The sequence below is a fragment of the Castor canadensis genome, chromosome 15, assembly GCF_047511655.1.
Source record: "Castor canadensis chromosome 15, mCasCan1.hap1v2, whole genome shotgun sequence".
Lineage (NCBI taxonomy): Eukaryota > Metazoa > Chordata > Mammalia > Rodentia > Castoridae > Castor > Castor canadensis.
Genome location: NC_133400.1, coordinates 78,159,325 through 78,178,081, shown reverse-complemented (window position 1 = coordinate 78,178,081; position 18,757 = coordinate 78,159,325). Strand labels below are relative to the sequence as shown.

Genomic DNA, 18,757 nt, shown 5'->3' with positions numbered 1-18,757 from the left:
GTGCATACACCTGCACATGTCTCATTCTCTAATCTTCCAGCAGTTAAAGTTGAGAGACATCCAGATAAATGCATGTCAGCTGAGGGAGAATCAGGGGCTGAATTCATTACAAATATAGAGAAATTTAAGCAAATTTCTAAGTGTCTTTAATCAACCTTCCCATTTACTTATGGTTTATTTTTTTTTCTTTTATTATTCATATGTGCATACAATGCTTGGGTCATTTCTCCCCCTGCCCCCACCCCCTCCCTTACCACCCACTCCGCCCCCTCCCTCTCCCCCCCACCCCCTCAATACCCAGCAGAAACTATTTTGCCCTTATTTCTAATTTTGTTGTAGAGAGAGTATAAGCAGTAATAGGAAGGAACAAGGGTTTTTGCTGGTTGAGATAAGGATAGCTGTACAGGGCATTGACTCACATTGATTTCCTGTGCGTGTGTGTTACCTTCTAGATTAATTCTTTTTGATCTAACCTTTTCTCTAGTTCCTGGTCCCTTTCTTCTATTGGCCTCAGTTGCTTTTAAGGTATCTGCTTTAGTTTCTCTGTGTTAAGGGCAACAAATGCTAGCTAATTTTTTAGGTGTCTTACCTATCCTCACCCCTTACTTGTGTGCTCTCGCTTTTATCATGTGCTCAAAGTCCAATCCCATTGTTGTGTTTGCCCTTGATCTAATGTCCACATATGAGGGAGATCATACGATTTTTGGTCTTTTGGGCCAGGCTGACCTCACTCAGAATGATGTTCTCCAATTCCATCCATTTACCAGTGAATGATAACATTTCATTCTTCTTCATGGCTGCATAAAATTCTATTGTGTATAGATACCACATTTTCTTAATCCATTCGTCAGTGGTGGGGCATCTTGGCTGTTTCCATAACTTGGCTATTGTGAATAGTGCCGCAATAAACATGGGTGTGCATACCTCTTTTGGGTATATCCCCAAATTGCTGGATCAAATGGTAGATCAATGTCTAGCTTTTTAAGTAGCCTCCAAATTTTTTTCCAGAGTGGTTGTACTAGTTTACATTCCCACCAACAGTGTAAGAGGGTTCCTTTTTCCCCGCATCCTGGCCAACACCTGTTGTTGGTGGTGGTGCTGATGATGGCTATTCTAACAGGGGTGAGGTGGAATCTTAGCATGGTTTTAATTTGCATTTCCTTTATTGCTAGAGATGGTGAGCATTTTTTCATGTGTTTTTCAGCCATTTGAATTTCTTCTTTGAGAAAGTTCTGTTTAGTTCACTTGCCCATTTCTTTATTGGTTCATTAGTTTTGGGAGAATTTAGTTTTTTAAGTTCCCTATATATTCTGGTTATCAGTCCTTTGTCTGATGTATAGTTGGCAAATATTTTCTCCCACTCTGTGGGTGTTTTCTTCAGTTTAGAGACCATTTCTTTTGATGAAAAGAAGCTTTTTAGCTTTATGAGGTCCCATCATTTATCTATGCTATCTCTTAGTTGCTGTGCTGCTGGGGTTTCGTTGAGAAAGTTCTTACCTATACCTACTAACTCCAGAGTATTTCCTACTCTTTCCTGTAACAACTTTAGAGTTTGTGGTCTGATATTAAGATCCTTGATGCATTTTGAGTTAATCTTGGTGTAGGGTGATATACATGGATCTAGTTTCAGTTTTTTGCAGACTGCTAACCAGTTTTCCCAGCAGTTTTTGTTGAAGAGGCTGCTATTTCTCCATCGTATATTTTTAGCTCCTTATTCAAAGACAAGTTGGTTATAGTTGTGTGGCTTCATATCTGGATCCTCTATTCTGTTCCACTGGTCTTCATGTCTGTTTTTGTGCCAGTACCATGCTGTTTTTATTGTTATTGCTTTGTAATATAGTTTGAAGTCAGGTATTGTGATACCTCCTGCATTGTTCTTTTGACTGAGTATTGCCTTGGCTATTCGTGGCCTCTTGTGTTTCCATATAAATTTAACAGTAGATTTTTCAATCTCTTTAATGAATGTCATTGGAATTTTGATGGGAATTGCATTAAACATGTAGATTACTTTGGGGAGTATCGACATTTTTATTATGTTGATTCTACCAATCCATGAGCATGGGATATCTCTCCACTTTCTATAGTCTTCCTCAATCTCTTTCTTCAGAAGTGTATAGTTTTCCTTGTAGAGGTCTTTCACATCTTTAGTTAGGTTTACACCTAGGTATTTGATTTTTTTTGAGGCTATTGTAAATGGAATTGTTGTCATACATTCTTTTTCCGTTTGCTCATTGTTAGTGTATAGAAATGCTAATGATTTTTCTATGTTGATTTTATATCCTGCTACCTTGCTATAGCTATTGATGATGTCTAGAAGCTTCTGAGTAGAGTTTTTTGGGTCTTTAAAGTATAGGATCATGTCGTCTGCAAATAGGGATATTTTGACAGTTTCTTTACCTATTTGTATTCCTTTTATTCCTTCTTCTTGCCTAATTGCTCTGGCTAGGAATTCCAGTAGTATGTTGAAAAGGAGTGGAGATAGTGGGCATCCTTGTCTGGTTCCTGATTTTAGAGGGAATGGTTTCAGTTTTTCTCCATTAAGTATAACGCTGGCTGTAGGTTTGTCATATATAGCTTTATAATGTTGAGGTTCTTTCCTTCTATTCCTAGTTTTCTTAGAGCTTTTATCATGAAATGGTGTTGGATCTTATCAAAGGCTTTTTCTGTATCTATTGAGATGATCAAGTGGTTTTTGTCTTTGCTTCTGTTAATGTGGTTTATTATGTTTACTGATTTTCATATGTTGAACCACCCCTGCATCCCTGGGATGAAGCCTACTTCAGTTTACCATTATTTTGTTTAGGATTTTTGGGTCAATGTTCATTAAGGAGATTGGCCTATAGTTCTCCTTTTTGGAGGTGTCTTTGCCTGGTTTTGGGATAAGTGTAATACTGGCTTCATAAAATGTGTTTGGCAGTTTTCCTTCCCTATTTTGTGGAACAGTTTAAGGAGGGTTGGTATCAGTTCTTCTTTCAAAGGTAGGGAGAAAAAGAAAAAAAGAGTCTGGAGACAGTTCTGAGAGTGGTATCTGCAACTGTGGCTTGCCTGCCTGCTGCTGTCAGCCTGCTGTTGCTGGAGGTGTTATTTATGCAGAGCTCTGGGGTGAGCTTAGCACTTACCTGGCCCTGCAGGCTTTGTTTGTTCAGAGTTCTTCTGTGCGGGAGCCTCTGCTACAGGCTTTCCCCTTTCCAAGCACTGGGAAAGGTGACACTGCGCCCGTGTTCTCAGGCCTGTGTGTTTATTTACAGTTCATGTGGGAGGTGCATCTTCCCCCCTCTCCTGTGCTGTCTTCCTCCCACCACCACTTTCACAAGCTTTCCTGCTCCTGATTACTGGGTGGTGCTGCTGCTCCTGCTGGCCGCCATGTTTGTTTACAGCTCACATGGGAAGTGGATCTTCCCTACTCTCCTGTGGAGTTTTCCTCCCTCCGCCACTCTCACCAGCTTTCCCGCTCCTGGTTGCTGGGTGCGCGCCCCAGCTCCAGCCAGAGCCTCTCGGGCCTGCCCGGCTTGTTTATTTACAGTCCCGGGAAGGATTCCCTTCCCCCAATCTTCGGCGCTCAGGGCGCCCCACCCTCTTTCCAGCATGTCTTTATTGCTCTTATTGCTTATTACTCAGTTTCTCTTTTTTCCCTGGGTGGAGGTCAGTCTGTCCAGGGGGCTATGCTGCTCTGGCCCAGGCTTGTCTATGGGAGAACCGCGGTACCGTGAAGCTCACCCGGTCTGCGTCTTCCCAAGCCGTCTGGGCGCCTGCGACTGGCGGCCCGGGGGCCCTCCTCGTTTCTCCGTTTAACGTGAAGTGGAGATTCTCTGCACCGGCTGGAGATGTGGAGGGGTCAAAGTTATGCCTCTTCTCAGTGATTATGCTTGCAAAGTGTGTCTCCAGCGTCTCTCCAAGATTTCACTATAGGAGGCTCGCTTTCTGCTTCCTCCCTCTAGCCGCCATCTTGGAATCCCTCTTAACTTATTGTTTAAATGGTAGGGAGTTCTGATTGGAATAGTTTTCCCTCAGAATTTTGAAAGCATTTTACTCCATTATCTCCTGGCTCCCACTGTTGCTGTTGAGAAGTACAAAGCATTTCAAGTCCTGACTCCTTTATGTGAGACATGTTTTCCTTTGGAGGCTTTTGGTTTTCTATTTTGCTCCCAGTGTTATGAATTTTATAAGAATAAGTCTTGGTATGGATCTTTTAATCACTGTGCTAGATGCTTTCAACTTGAAAAATCATACCATTAATTCTGGAGTTCTTAAAATTTCCTGTCCCTTGTTTATTCTTTTTTACTGAACTTCTGTTCCTTCTATGGAATTTTAACCACCTTGGTAATTATTCAATTTCAATTTTCTTTGCTTTCTTCTGTTTTCTATTTTTTTTTTTTTTTATTTTTACTCTTTTGGAAATGTCCTTATCATTTAGCCTTTCTTTTAAATTTTGATTTTTATTATTTTACCATTATATTTTTAATTGCCAAAAGCTCTTTCTTATGCTGAGTTTTTAAGTATGAATTTGCTCATTTCATAGATACAATCATCTCTTAGTTTTCAACTATGAGTTTATTAATGGTTGGTGTTTCTTTCATGACCCGTCATGTAGGAAGGAGGTTTTCCTAAGATGCCTACTGAACATTGATTGCTGTATTCAAATTTCAGAATGAGGCATAAAGTAATTAATTGAAAGTTCTCTTCTCATAGGTGGAGCTTGTTGATGTTTTGCTTCCCTATTCGGCAATCTTACTGAATATTTAACATAGGAAACCTCTAATATACATTATCTTAAGTCTTTACTCTTTGGCAGTCAGTTTCCCCAGAGAAGAATCTTCCTTTCTGACACATAGAGGATACAAATATAAGCCTGGCTACCAAAATTCTCACATAGGGAAGAGTGCTGGGGGTCCTCAACATTAAGAATCCTTTTTTCTTTCCATTTTATATTCCCTATACCTGCTCTGTCTAGACCCTCTGTCTTACTGTCTGAAGATAAATTGTGATCTTATCCCAAACAGCAAAAGAGTTATCACCTGGCTACCTGATGGGATGGAGGGCTCTGACTCTGAAACAAATGTTTTAATCAAATCAAGTCTCTTCTTTTTAGTTGTACCTTCACCACCTTTTTTTTATTTTTAGTTTTTTATTATTCATATATGCATACAATGCTTGCGTCATTTCTCCCCCACCCCCTCCCTTACCACCCACTCTGCCCCCTCCCTCTTCCCCCACCCCCTCGATACCCAGCAGAAACTCTTTTGCCCTTATTTCTAATTTTGTTGAAGAGAAAGTATAAGCAATAATAGGAAGGAACAAGGGTTTTTGCTAGTTGAGATAGGGATAGCTATACAGGGAGATGACTCATTCATTTCCTGTGCATGTGTGTTACCTTCTAGGTTAATTCTTTTTGATCAAAACTTTTCTCTAGTTCCTGGTCCCCTCTTCCAATTGGCCTCAGTTGCTTTTAAGGTATTTGCTTTAGTTTCTCTGTGTTGAGGGCAACAAATGCTAGCTAAATTTTTAGGTATCTTACCTATCCTCACCCCTCCCTTGTGTGCACTCACTTTTATCTTGTGATCAAAGTTCAATCCCCTTGTTGTGTTTGCCCTTGATGTAATGTCTTCATATGAGGGAGAACATATGATTTTTGGTGTTTTGGGCCACCACTTTCTTTAGAGAGATTGTGAGCCTTTAATTTTGTGTCACTTTTCCTACTGACAAACTGAATATTCACTGAATACTCAGCTTTCTCTAGCAGAAGTCATTTACTATTCCCAGTTTCCTAATCATATAGTCTCATTTCTACCCTATCTAAAATAACCCTTTCAATTCCTTATTGTCTATCACAATTCCCTGTATATTCTCTACACAAGTTATAATCTTTCATCATTTATGAATTTATTTTTCATCTCCACCACTAGACTTTTAGCTCTCTAAAGGAAGACCTGGGTTGCCTTGTTTTTACTTATTCTTCATGCCTATCACAGCAGCAAACTATTGCACAGAGGTTACAAATATAGACTCAGGAGCCAGGGCTCAAATTTCAGGTCTGCGATTTAGAAAATACATAGTTTTGGAAATAATCTACCTGTTGCTCATTCTCTTCATCAGCAAAAGTAGGATAATAAACCCCTCACAAGTTTTTAGGACAATTTAATCCAATCATTTTGAGAATGTACATATCTAGAACTTGGTAAGCAACTAATAAAATGCTAGGCAAGGCAGATACAGGGTAAATAAAGGTAAATGATTAAGTGCTCTAACATATCTGGTTTGAAAATTGGCTCACTATCATTCTTTGATGAGGTTTGCATCTGTCTCTTTTTATTATATTGACAATCTTTTGTCTTCTCATAATCTTTTTTCTCTACAGGATATCCATCACAAGGGTCACTGCTGACATCTCCCTTGCCAAACGCTCAGTATTAAACAATCCAAGTAAGCACGCAATAATAGAAAGATCCAACACAAGGTCAAGCTTAGGTAAGTCTGTACAATACTGATGAGTTGAAGCTATTTGAACATTGCTCTCCAAAGGATGACAATAAAAAGACCAAGCTAGATAATTCAAGGTGCTAGGCTGCCACAGAGTATAGAAAAGACATTTGTCAACAGCTACTGCCACAGTCTTAATGATTTCATGGTATGGAAGGATTTGTTATGAGAGTTTCAAGTTAAAAATTCCATATTGTTTTCACTAATATGAGCTGAATACCTGAATTATATCCACAATGAAATCATATTCAGAATAGTGTGGTATGTGTATATGTTGAGATTGGTAAGGATGAAGTCAATTCCTGGCTATTCACCACTGATTAACATTAGTATTTTCATTTTATATGTAAGAAACATGTAGGAAGTGTTTATAGAGTAGTATTTGTAAATTGCTTATTAATATGTGTTTATTGCATTGAGTTCAGAGCCTTCAGTTATTTCATCTTTATGAGATATGTGCTTGGGGTTTAGGATAATCACTGCTACATGTTTAAGTTACTGGATTGTTAGAAATTTGCTCATAAAAACTGAAATCTGAGAGTTGTGTAGGATATTTGAGATTAGCCAGTTTCTTTCTCTGTATGTTAAATCCTTTTGGAGGTTGGCTTTTAGTGTAGTTTACTCTGAGTTATGATTACGTAAGTAATAGAAAAGCTATCAGAAATAATAAACTTTGTTAGTAATGAATATCATGCTTTATAAAACTCATTCTTATCCTTCATCTAACAGTCCTTCATTGGTGAAAGTTCAGTACACATAGGTTGAGTAATGTATTAGGGGGAAATACAGCACTAAATTTTGCTTTTAGTAATTTCTTTTTATATCCTTATCATTTCTGATACTTAGAACTCTGTTCATTATTTGGTACTCACAGGAATTGTTATGAAATGATCATTTCACAGATTCAAGTGATAAACAAAGCCAAGTAGTTTGTTTAGACTCATCAATTGAATCAGACATGAGATTCATTTAGATTGCCAAACCTTTCTATCACTAATGACTACATGTTATTTTTAAATGACTCTTCCATTACATATTGAACATATACTAGACACTAAATATCATGCTAAAGCCTGGAAATAAAAAGATAAATGAGATGAAACCCCTCCCCTTAGAAGCTTAGAGTAGTAAAAGGCAAATAAAGTAAAACTCATTGGGACAGAGTGACCAGCAAAGGGGTCTTATATTGAACTGTGTGCCAAAGGGCTAATGCTGCAAGAGGGTGCAGGCCATAGGAAGAGGTTTTCCAAGGAGCTGCTGGACTTGAAGCATGGGATAGTTTAGCCAAGAAGAAAAGGAAAAGGTTGGAGAAGCTAATGGTGATTTGAGACAGTGAGAGTTATTAAAAAGCTTTTGGAAAACATAGCTGCTTCCCTTTGACTGAAATGAATGGTTTAAAAGGGGGGATATGGATAGAAGGTGACACCAGAAAAAGGAAGGGGTAAGATCTTAACGAGTTTGGAGCTTATTCTTAAGGCATTAAGGAACCATGTATGTTTAGATGTGCATTCAACAAATATCTGAGTACCAGCCATTTTCTAGCCATTATTCGAAGTGCCAGAATCACAGCAGTGAAGGACACAAAGTCCTCAGTCTTTTTAATCTCATGTGAAAGACATGGATAAAAACTTACATATCCAAAGAAACTTAGTGTTACAATAGCTGCCCAATGAATACTGAAGGAGGTCAGCAAATAGAGTACACTGAGAAAGGGGGATGTATTTTAAATAGGGAACACCTTTCTAAGGAACAATGATTTATGTGGCAGTTTCAGTACTGGGAACATTTTCCTCAGGAGACTGCAAGGCTAAAGAAACTACCTATCCATAGCCAATCTTGGTTCATTCCTCCCACTCAGATTATTTGGAAGCAAATCTCAGATGTAGTTTACCAAGTTTTTCTCATTTATGTCTCATAAATTACTATCTGAATCAGGATCCAAGTGAAGTCTATATATTGTACTTCCCAGGTCTCTTGAGTTTTGTTTTATTTTTGGAAGTATAGGCATTTGAACTCTAGGCACTCTACCCCTTGAGCCACTCCACCAGCCCTTCACAGGTCTTTTAAATCTATTTTTATTATTGTTTTGCTGGGTGGAGTTACACCGTCACATTTACAAAGGTTCTTACAATGTGTCAAATATATCATACTTGAATTCACCTCCCACCACTGGTCTCTTTCATCACCCCTCCCCCAATTCCTGGAACAGTTTTAGCAGCTATCCTTTTTGCATTTACATATGTGTATACATTATTTGCACTGTATTCATTCTCCTACTCCTTTCCCGGCCACCTCTCCCCTCCCACTGGTGCCAACCCCTCCCACCCCCCAGCAGAACCTGTTCAGCTACCTGTTCTCCGATTTTGTAGAAGAAAAAACAAGATGATAGTAAGGGAAGCATAAAGTTTTTTGCTAGTTTGAGATACAGGGAGATTCCTTGTGTTGTTTCCATGCATATATGTATAACAACCTCAACCAGTCCTTTTCATTACCACCTAGTCACCTTCCCATAGTGGCCTCGGCCAGTTTAAGATTACTATATTCCTTCCTATACAGTGAGCATATCAGCTACATTCAAGTTTTTGGTTTCCTTCCCTTGCCCCATTCCTTACTCCTGTTACAACAGTTACCATCAAGAACTCCAACAACAACAAATGTTGGTGAGGATGCAGGGAAAAAGGAACCCTCATACACTGCTGGTCAGAATATAATCTAGTACAACTACTGTGGAAAACAATATGGAGGCTCCTTAAAAAATTAACAATAGATCTGCCATATGATCCAGTAATAGCGCTCCTAAGGATATACCTAAAGAAATGAGAGTCAGGTTACTACAAAGACACCTGCACACCCATGTTTACTGCAGCACTCTTCACAATAGCCAAGCTGTGGAAACAGTCAAGATGCCCCACTACTGATGAATGGATTAAGAAAATGTGATATTTCTACACAAGGAAATTTTACTCAGCCACAATCCCTCATATAGAATATAGATCTTAAATCTGTTTTTCAGAAATTCTTTCTGCTTTGTGATTTTTGCTATTTCACTTATTCTGAACTATACTCACAGTCCAAATTTTGCTAACTGTATTACATTGGTGTGGTTTATGTGATTCTCTGTTCCTATGTTTACTACAAAGTGGTCAATTCAGAAACTTGGTGGGATTTAAGTTTGATATATTTTTCTTTTAGAAAGACTGTATCATGGTGGTTTGTGATCAAATGTTGGTTTAAAGGTATTGTCAACCCTGATTTCTTAAATTCATCCAAGTAAATAAAAGGACTCTAGTTATAACATCATGAGACAAATATGGTGGCATACATCTGTATTCCCAGCACACAGGAAGTTGAGGCAGGAGAATTCCAAGTTTGAGGACAGCCTGAACTACAAAGCTAGACCCTGTCTCAAAAAATTAAAATCATCCAGGAAACTTGGGGCTTGAATACATATGCATAAGAGGAATTAATGATGTCCATAGGTTCAAGTTTACCGTCCTACAGGGAGGGGTCTCATGGAATTAACTACCCATGATTACAGTGGGCAATGCAAGCTACATATTATGTTTTATAGACCTATCCTCCTACTACAGTAGTTTCTGGCTATTAAATTATTAAAATTACAAGTTTACAATGTAGCTGCTCATTCATGTTATCTACAATTCAAGTAGCCACATGTGGCAAGCAGCTGTCATACTAGGCAGCACAGAGACTCTCTCTATCATTGAAGAAAATTCAAGGTGGCCCACACTTGTAATCCCAGCTACTCAGGAAACTTAAATAGGAGCATACTGGTCTGGGTGAAAATAAATCCTATGTGAAAAATTACTAAAGTAAAAAGGGTTCAAGTGGGTGCAAGCTCAAGGCCCTAAATTCAATCCCTAGCACCACATAATAAATCCAGTTGGGTCATCCTGTTTTAGACTTTTTGAAAAAATTATAGAACATTCGATTAACTGATGTAATTTTCTTTGGAGTCCTCAAGTACATTTTTAGGTACTTGGTGGTAGGTTTTCTATAAACTTTATAGAGCAGCCTCTAATAGAAAACTGGCCTTTTAAAACATGAATGTTACAGGACCATTAATTGTTGATGGAAACGTGTTGAGGAGAAGTGTGGCTTGAGACTTATTTTTAATAAGCACCCGCATGTCTCTCTTGTTTATGTTGTGCTGTTAGTTTGCTAATAAATATATCTCAACAGGATAATAATGGGTGACATAATCATGAAAGATGCCATTTTGTAGAATGAAAGTTTTGTAGTGCAAAAATAAATTGACCAAAAAAGTGTCACTGGTGCTGAGAGATTCAAATGTTTCTTGATCTCACTGAAGAAAGTATTCAGAGGCAGCGCACAGGAGTTTCACAAAGCAAGGTTTACTTTAAGTAAGGAAAAGGAAAGTGCACCTTCAAAGGAAACAGTGGGCAGCTCCAGCAAGCAGTCAAGTCCCCTAAACTCTCAGAGTGTCAGGGTTTTTATCAATGCTTAATGATTATGTTAATAGGATGCACATAATTGTGGAGTTTACTGTGAAAGAGGAAGGCTTTCCCGGAAAGGGCTGGCTAGGGAGGAGCCTACCTCATAAGGTCTATTTGGAACCAACATGGTGATTTGTAAGGTCGTGCATACATAAAACCACAATTTTAATGAGCTCTCTCCCTGACCTGTACAGACTTTCTGCAGAATTGGACCAAAAAGCCACAAGGCAGGGGATTCACAGAACTAGTGGAGTGACAGAATAGAGTGACAGTGGTGTTAAAACCAGGGTGAGAAGACTAGAGTAGCAATGTCAATTTGTCTCCCTCTTGTGGTTTTACTGGATTGTACCCTGTCTCCTTGCCTAGGACCCTCTCAAGAGTGTTATACTAGAAGCAGATTGGGAGAGCAATTGTAAAGGTGTTAGGAATAAACTAGACTTTCCTGTTAAGGAAATGATCTTAACATGCTTGAACTCTACTTGACTTTTTACAGCGGAAGTTCAGAGTGAAATTGAAAGGATTTTTGAACTTGCAAGAACACTGCAATTGGTAGTACTTGATGCAGATACTATTAATCATCCAGCTCAACTTAGTAAAACCTCTTTGGCCCCTATTATAGTTTATGTAAAGATTTCTTCTCCTAAGGTAAGTAGGGTTGCCATTGTTTGTTCTATATTCAGACTTTATTAAAATGTGTTTTATGTTCTGCTTTCAAATTATCATAGGCTATGCCTTTGTGATGGATGTACGGAGTTTGAATAAAGGCATATTAGTCAGGAATTTTGCGGCTGGCTCAAGTGAGAAGCTAAGTTCAAAGCCCAATACCACCAAAAAAAAAGAAAGAAAGAAAACCAGAATTTTAATGTCAATCTAAGTAAACAGCAGCAATTCTTAGTGTGGTCCCTGAAATAAAAATTAATTCTGTAATAATTAGTTATTGTTTGCACAGATTGGGTAAAAGAATGTGGCAGCAAACACATCAGTAGTTACTGTATGTATAATGCCATGAAAATTGTGATAAGCAAGTTTTTAAAAGAGCCAGTTTCATTTCAGAGACAGAATTTACTAACCTTTTTGTTACTTCATCAGATTATTAAGTAACAAACCATTTTAAAATTCAGTATGATAAAACAGGAATGATATATAAAGCTTAGCTGCTGTGCTCCACAGTAACCAGTCTCAGGACAAACACTGGAATGATTTATGGTTGTGAACTAAACTAGCCACTATACAGTAGCCATTCTCATGGAACACTGTTTCTCAAAGAACAACTGATAGGCTATGCTTATTCAGACTTGAGTATTTTACATATATTTTCTTGACCAAAATGAGCCAGTTACTTCAAGAAGAACAACTAACATTATTTGTAGCCAGTGATGTTAATGAAATATGTCAACAGTGGTAGAGCTGGAGAACTCAGTGAATTATGTTACAAATCATACAAGGTAAAAGATCCATTCAAATTTTAAGATAGACCAACAGAACATAGAGCAACAAAGAAAAGTTCACTGACATGGCTCCACTTATCCCTTACTGAATTACAGTGTAGTGTCAAAGAAGAATATCAACAAATACCTGAAAAGGTGCAACTAAAGTATTTTTCCTTTTCTCAGTGACATACACACATATAGCATGTTTGGGGTTTTTTTGCTTATTTCAAACAAAACAGTACATTTTAGCAGACAGATGTCTATGAAACCAAGTATTAGAGATGTACAAAAAACTGTCTTTGTAACAATAGATAATGTATGTTAACATGTAACCAATTTATTAACTTCTGAATGGACTAGTATTTTTAAAATTTCTAATGTGATCAATATTTTTTATATAAATAAAAACTCTTTGGAGTTCTCTATTTTTTTTAACCTAAAAGTATTAGCCTAGAAAAAGAGACTCAGAATAAGCTTGCAACAGAGATTTGTTACTATGGTAATCTTAGATCTTATACTTCATCGCTCAATCTATCAGAAACCATTTGTGCTGTTTATAAAAATGTCCCCCAGATACAGGAGTCCATAGTGCACCTTGAAGTTTACCTGAATACAGATATTTCTTTGTTAAAAATGCATATCTTTTACAGGTTTTACAAAGGTTAATAAAATCTCGAGGGAAATCTCAAGCTAAACACCTCAATGTCCAAATGGTGGCAGCTGACAAACTGGCTCAATGTCCTCCAGTAAGTTCTCTTTATTTATAGTAGAATCCAGTTGAAAAGATGGGACCTGACATTTTATTTTTAAAAAACAAAGAAATAGTTGAATGCCTGTCACAGAAAAGAATTTTCATCACTTACTCATTCCAACAAAGTAATAATCTTGCATCTTTCCATGATATGTATTTCGAGCACACATAGCAAGGTGAAGATCATGGCTTTCAAAATGTTATATGCTTCCTGTGTTGTCCTCACTTTAGTACAAGACTGTGCTTTCAAAAATGTATTTGTAAGATCCTTGAATTTGAGTTGGTACAGGGAGCAAGTTGTCTGCTCTTAATTGTTTGAGAAATTGATCTGAAACTTTTAAACAATAAGTTAAACAGGTTCATAGCCCTGAGCACATTTTTACCATAAATCCATGTTTACATGCTGTGCCTTGAGACTACAGATGTTGCCTAGTGTTGTCAGGTACAACCAAACTTCATGTCTTAATCTTGTCTCATTCACTTCTAAATTAAACTTTTGTCAAAGAAAAGGCTTCTTCCAAAACTGTTCAGATTTTTATTCTTTTTTACCATAGTATCAATGTAGTTTTTTTATTACTTCTATCTTTTCTGTACTCTCATGCCCTTAAAAACCATGATGGTCCCTGTTTACTGATTTGAGGTGACGCAGTTATCCAACAGAAAAGCACAAAGGACAGCACATAAGCAAGAACCGATCTACAGGGATGCAGCTTCTGAGCCCCTCCCACCTCATAGGAGGTTGGGGAACTCAGTGTTGATGTAAGTGCCCTATCTGCAACATTTGCCTCAGCAGGAGTCATTTGATGTGATCTTGGATGAGAACCAGCTTGAAGATGCTTGTGAGCACCTTGCTGACTATTTGGAGGCCTACTGGAAGGCTACCCACCCTCCCAGCAGCAGTCTCCCCAATCCTCTCCTTAGCCGTACTTTAGCCACTTCAACTCTGCCTATTAGCCCCACTCGAGCCTCTAATTCACAGGTAAGCAGAGTCCTTATATTCTTCATAGAGAACCTTCTTCGGGTATATTAATGCTCTCCAAATTAAGACAAACATGAATCACTTAACCAAGTTCAGTGTGAGTTGTGTACCTGTAAGAAAAGCAGCGCAAACAGAATATACCACAACCACGTACAGAGTTTAACCTAACTACATGGTATTTAAGATGGTAGACTGCCTGGATCCAAATCCTGGCTCCACCTCTTAGTTTTTTATGCTATACACTGACCTGGTTAACACCCATGTGTGTTTCCATTGGTGCCAGGGTTCTCAAGGTGATCAGAGGACTGATCGCTCTGCTCCTGCCCGTTCTACTTCCCAAGCTGAAGAAGAACCTTGCCTAGAACCTGTCAAGAAATCCCAGCATCGTTCTTCTTCCTCAGCCCCACACCACAACCATCGCAGTGGTACGAGTCGAGGCCTCTCCAGACAAGAGACGTTTGACTCTGAAACCCAGGAGAGTCGAGACTCTGCCTATATGGAGCCAAAGGAAGATTATTCACATGAACACGTGGACCACTATGCTCCACACCGTGACCATAACCACAGAGATGAGACCCATGGAAGCAGTGACCACAGACACAGGGAGCCTCGGCACCGTTCAAGGGACACAGATCGAGAGCAGGAACACAATGAATGCAACAAACAACGGAGCCGTCATAAATCCAAGGATCGCTACTGTGACAAGGATGGAGAAGTAATATCCAAAAAGCGAAATGAGGCTGGGGAATGGAATAGGGATGTTTACATCCGCCAGTGACTTTTGCCCTTTTATGTCCTCCCCTGTCCAAGTCTTGTATAACAGCACCGTCAAACAAAATCTTCGGGGTCTACATTGCAATCATATGTGATGTCTTGTATACTTTGGATTGCTATTGCTTGAAAAGCAGTAGCATGCAGCCCTTCAATTGTATAATAGGCTGTTCAAAAACTGTTTACCACTTAAACAAAATCTATTGCCACCCCAGATTATGTTAGTGGTTTAAGAAATGTAGTTGATCAAGCTAGATGCAGCACAGAATAAAAAGTGGAATTTCTTGTTTCTCCAGATTTTTAATTCCCAGATACCTGATTGGCTCATTCATTCATGGACCACTGTTTCTTGCTTGTACCTCTGGCTGACTAAATTTGGGGACAGATTCAGTCTTGCCTTACACAAAGGGGATCATAAAGTTAGAATCTATTTTCTATGTACTAGTACTGTGTACTGTATAGACAGTTTGTAAATGTTATTTCTGCAAACACCTTATTATAATTATATATAATTATATATATATATATATATATATATCAGTTTGATCACACTATTTTAGAGTCTTAATGCCAAGTCAACAGATTTCCTTTACAAATTACAGGGACTAGAAATGCCCACATTCAGGAAATTTGTAATAACATTGTCTAGTCACCTGTCCCCATTCTAATAGAAAGTCTGTATATACTGTAAATATGTGTGATTGCTTGACTTGAAAAGGTTTGATTTCTGAATGTTATACCATCCTTGTAAGTTTATAATTTTAACCATAAATTATGGTAAATATAACCAAACTCCAGAGATTGTTCTACTCCATACAGTCTACACTGATTGTGACAAACACATTCTTAGTAGCTAGTGTCTGTTATAGTCACTGCACTGGAGTATACGAGCTGGAACCCGCTGTATGCACAAGCATGTGTCTGTGTGCAAGAGTGTGAGTGAGTGACTGGATGAGGTGAAGTGGAATGCTGAAGACGAATGAAGAACTAGTGACTGATGTCTGGAGTTCTGCCCACCTGGCTTTGTATTTACTTGTGCTGTATGTTGCTTTAATAACCCACTGAGGAGTCAGGGACTGTGAGTAAGCTTGCTGCCAAAGGTAACTAGGAAAAGTATTCATCTGCTGGCCCCTTGTTTTTACTCCTAGAGAGTAGAAAATACAGGCATCTGTACTGTGAGTGTTTCACTGGAAATACACAATCTTTGTGTGATGGAGTATTTGTTTTGGTAAGAACCGTTTACACAGCTTGTGGAATTATTTCATAGGAAAATAAATTTTTATAACTTCTCCCACTTCATTTTCTAACCTTGCCTATTGTTCCTATTGTTTATCTCCCAGTAATCTATTGTTCCTACCCGCTCCCTCAACCAACTCCAACAGTTTCACCATCTGTCAGAACCCAGAAGTGCTTCTTATAACCAAAATTTCTGTTCTTCAGAAGTTATCAGGGCAAAAAGGGGGTGACTTGAAATTTCAAGATGTTAAGAATATTTTCCTACCTGAGATGTAAACTCTGAAGGGAAATCCAGACACTATCTCCACACCTTAATTACACTGCTGTAAGAAGCTTACAATGTTATGCTAAAGCTAAAACCTCTATGTCTCTTAAGTATCCAGTTAGGACTGGATAGTCAAGACAGTATTAGGTGTGCATGTCCCTAGCACTGGAAACTTGTCCCATAAAAATGCCTATCTCTAATTGCCTAACTTCAGATCTGTATATTACATAATAGTAATTATTTAGTTTCTGTTTTGCTTCCTGACTATTCCAGGTTCTTGCAAAAAATTCTGGGATATTTTTAAGTAAAACTGTTTTACATTTACATATTTCCACAAGAAAACTAGAGTTTAAAAAACTGAGTTACACCTAGTGTTTCACCACTTAATAAGGGAAACCATTCCAATTAAAGTTACTATTTCTGATAAACTTTCATCATGCTAAGATGACTACCAATCTAATCCTTTCCTACATGCTACTTCATCCCAGTTAAATTCTTGAAGTATAACTGCTATTTACCTTACTTGCTGCTATCATGAATCCCTTTCAAAGAGTAGTGCTAGTGGATCCCATCTTTTTTTACTTTGTACTTCTCACTTTACTGTGAAACATGTTAGTGTGAATCAAAGTATTCCTCACCTCTATTGAAGGCTTTGACATAGAGCATTTATGTGAAAAAGCTACAGTGGGCATACGTGTAAACAGTGTATAGGGAATCTATAAATGAAGAAATAATCCCAAGATCAGTGGGATAGTTACTGACTCATGGAATGTAAAATTATAGTCTTTTCACATAGCAAAGGCTTAATCTACTCAGTTGTAGAATCATGATTTTTGTAATCAACCTAGGAAATGCTGGAAATGTACTTAATAGTTTTATGGGATTTTTTTGTTACACTTATTTCAGTTTTTCCTATGCTCTTTATTGCTCATTTAAGTTACTGTTACAAAAAGGTGCTGCTAAATGTAGGATGTTTTAGTCATATTGTACTTTGGGACAATGCCACATTTTAACATGGTCTGCTATGCATTCCTGTTAAACAAACATTCACTGTCAGCTACACTGAACTGTTTAACAAATCTGGTTTAAAGTCATTCATATAAAACAAATAAAGAGCTGGCTTCTGCACTGTTTATTAGTAGTATTAATTGCCATTTTAGGATTGATTCTTGTTGAGAATATGTCACATATTCAAGAGCACTTACTATCATGGAGCATCTTCCTTAGGGACAATGCTAATCACTTGCTGTTCCTTTAGTAATCTTCCCTATGTCTGCTTTAAAAAAAGAGAGTTCAAGTAGGTAAAAGATATTTAAGATGTGAACTGCAGCAGAGTAATCTTCCTCCCACCTTAATATGTGTAACAATTTTTTATTCAAATTTGGAAGTTTATTCTTTGTTTTTAAAATGAAAATCCATCATAACAATAAACTTTATCCTTTTTCTCTTTGCCCACTGATATACTGCTACTAGTTTTGGATACTCACATTATTAGAAAAAAACAGGTAAACCTATGGTTTAAATCAGTTTAAATACTGCCAAAGTGTATTTTTAACTATTCATACTTAATTTTGCTACTTAACCTAAAATGTGACATGGGATTTTGAAGCAAAATGTACTCACAGTAGAATTTAAATACTTTGTCTTTATACAAACATCTATACTAAAACCAAATATGTTTAAAGATACATTAATTTTCCCCCACATCTCCTTGATTTTTACTTCATTGCATTTTTTTTATTCATATGTACATACAATGTTTGGGTCATTTCTCCCCCCTCCCCCCAACCCTCTCTTAACCACCTCACCCCCTCCCTCTACCCTCCTACCCCCTTGCTTCCAGGCAGCAACTATTTTGCCCTTATGTCTAATTTTGTTGTAGAGAGAGTATAAGCAATAATAGGAAGGAACAAGGGTTTTTGCTAGTTGAGATAAGGATAGCTATACAGGGAGTTGACTAGCATTGATTTCCTATACATGTGTGTTACCTTCTAAGTTAATTCTTCTTGATCTAACCTTTTCTCTAGTTCCTGGTCCTCTTCTCCTATTGGCCTCTGTCACTTTAAAGTATCTGCATTTGTTTCTCTGCATTGAGGGCAACAAATGCTACCTAGTTTTTTGGGTGTCTTACCTATCCTCATACCTCCCTTGTGTGCTCTCACCTTATCATGTGATCAAAGTCCAATGCCCTTGTTGTATTTGCCCTTGATCTAATGTCCACATATGAGGGAGAACATACAATTTTTGGTCTTTTGAACCAGGCTAACCTCACTCACAAAAATGTTATCCAGTTCCATTGATTTACCTGCGAATGATAACATTTCATTCTTCTTCATGGCTGCATAAAATTGCATTGTGTATAGATACCACATT

At 37.9% G+C, this 18,757-nt stretch overlaps 1 protein-coding gene across 17 annotated transcripts in view; it reads left to right on the top strand.

Moving 5' to 3' along the window:
• The window catches only part of Cacnb2 (calcium voltage-gated channel auxiliary subunit beta 2), a 345,042-nt gene extending 327,525 nt beyond the window's left edge, over window positions 1-17,517 (top strand). For 9 of the 17 annotated variants that reach the window (XM_074056562.1, XM_074056558.1, XM_074056560.1 and 6 more), the window contains 5 exons: window positions 6,356-6,465; window positions 11,446-11,597; window positions 13,033-13,128; window positions 13,924-14,112; window positions 14,396-17,517. In XM_074056562.1, coding sequence (XP_073912663.1) covers window positions 6,356-6,465; window positions 11,446-11,597; window positions 13,033-13,128; window positions 13,924-14,112; window positions 14,396-14,890 — 1,042 coding nt within the window. In that variant the 3' untranslated portion in view covers window positions 14,891-17,517. The remainder of the gene's footprint in view (window positions 1-6,355; window positions 6,466-11,445; window positions 11,598-13,032; window positions 13,129-13,923; window positions 14,113-14,395) is intronic. The other 8 variants (XM_074056573.1, XM_074056563.1, XM_074056559.1 and 5 more) reach the window with 1 other exon arrangement.
• Window positions 17,518-18,757: the final 1,240 nt, after the last annotated feature.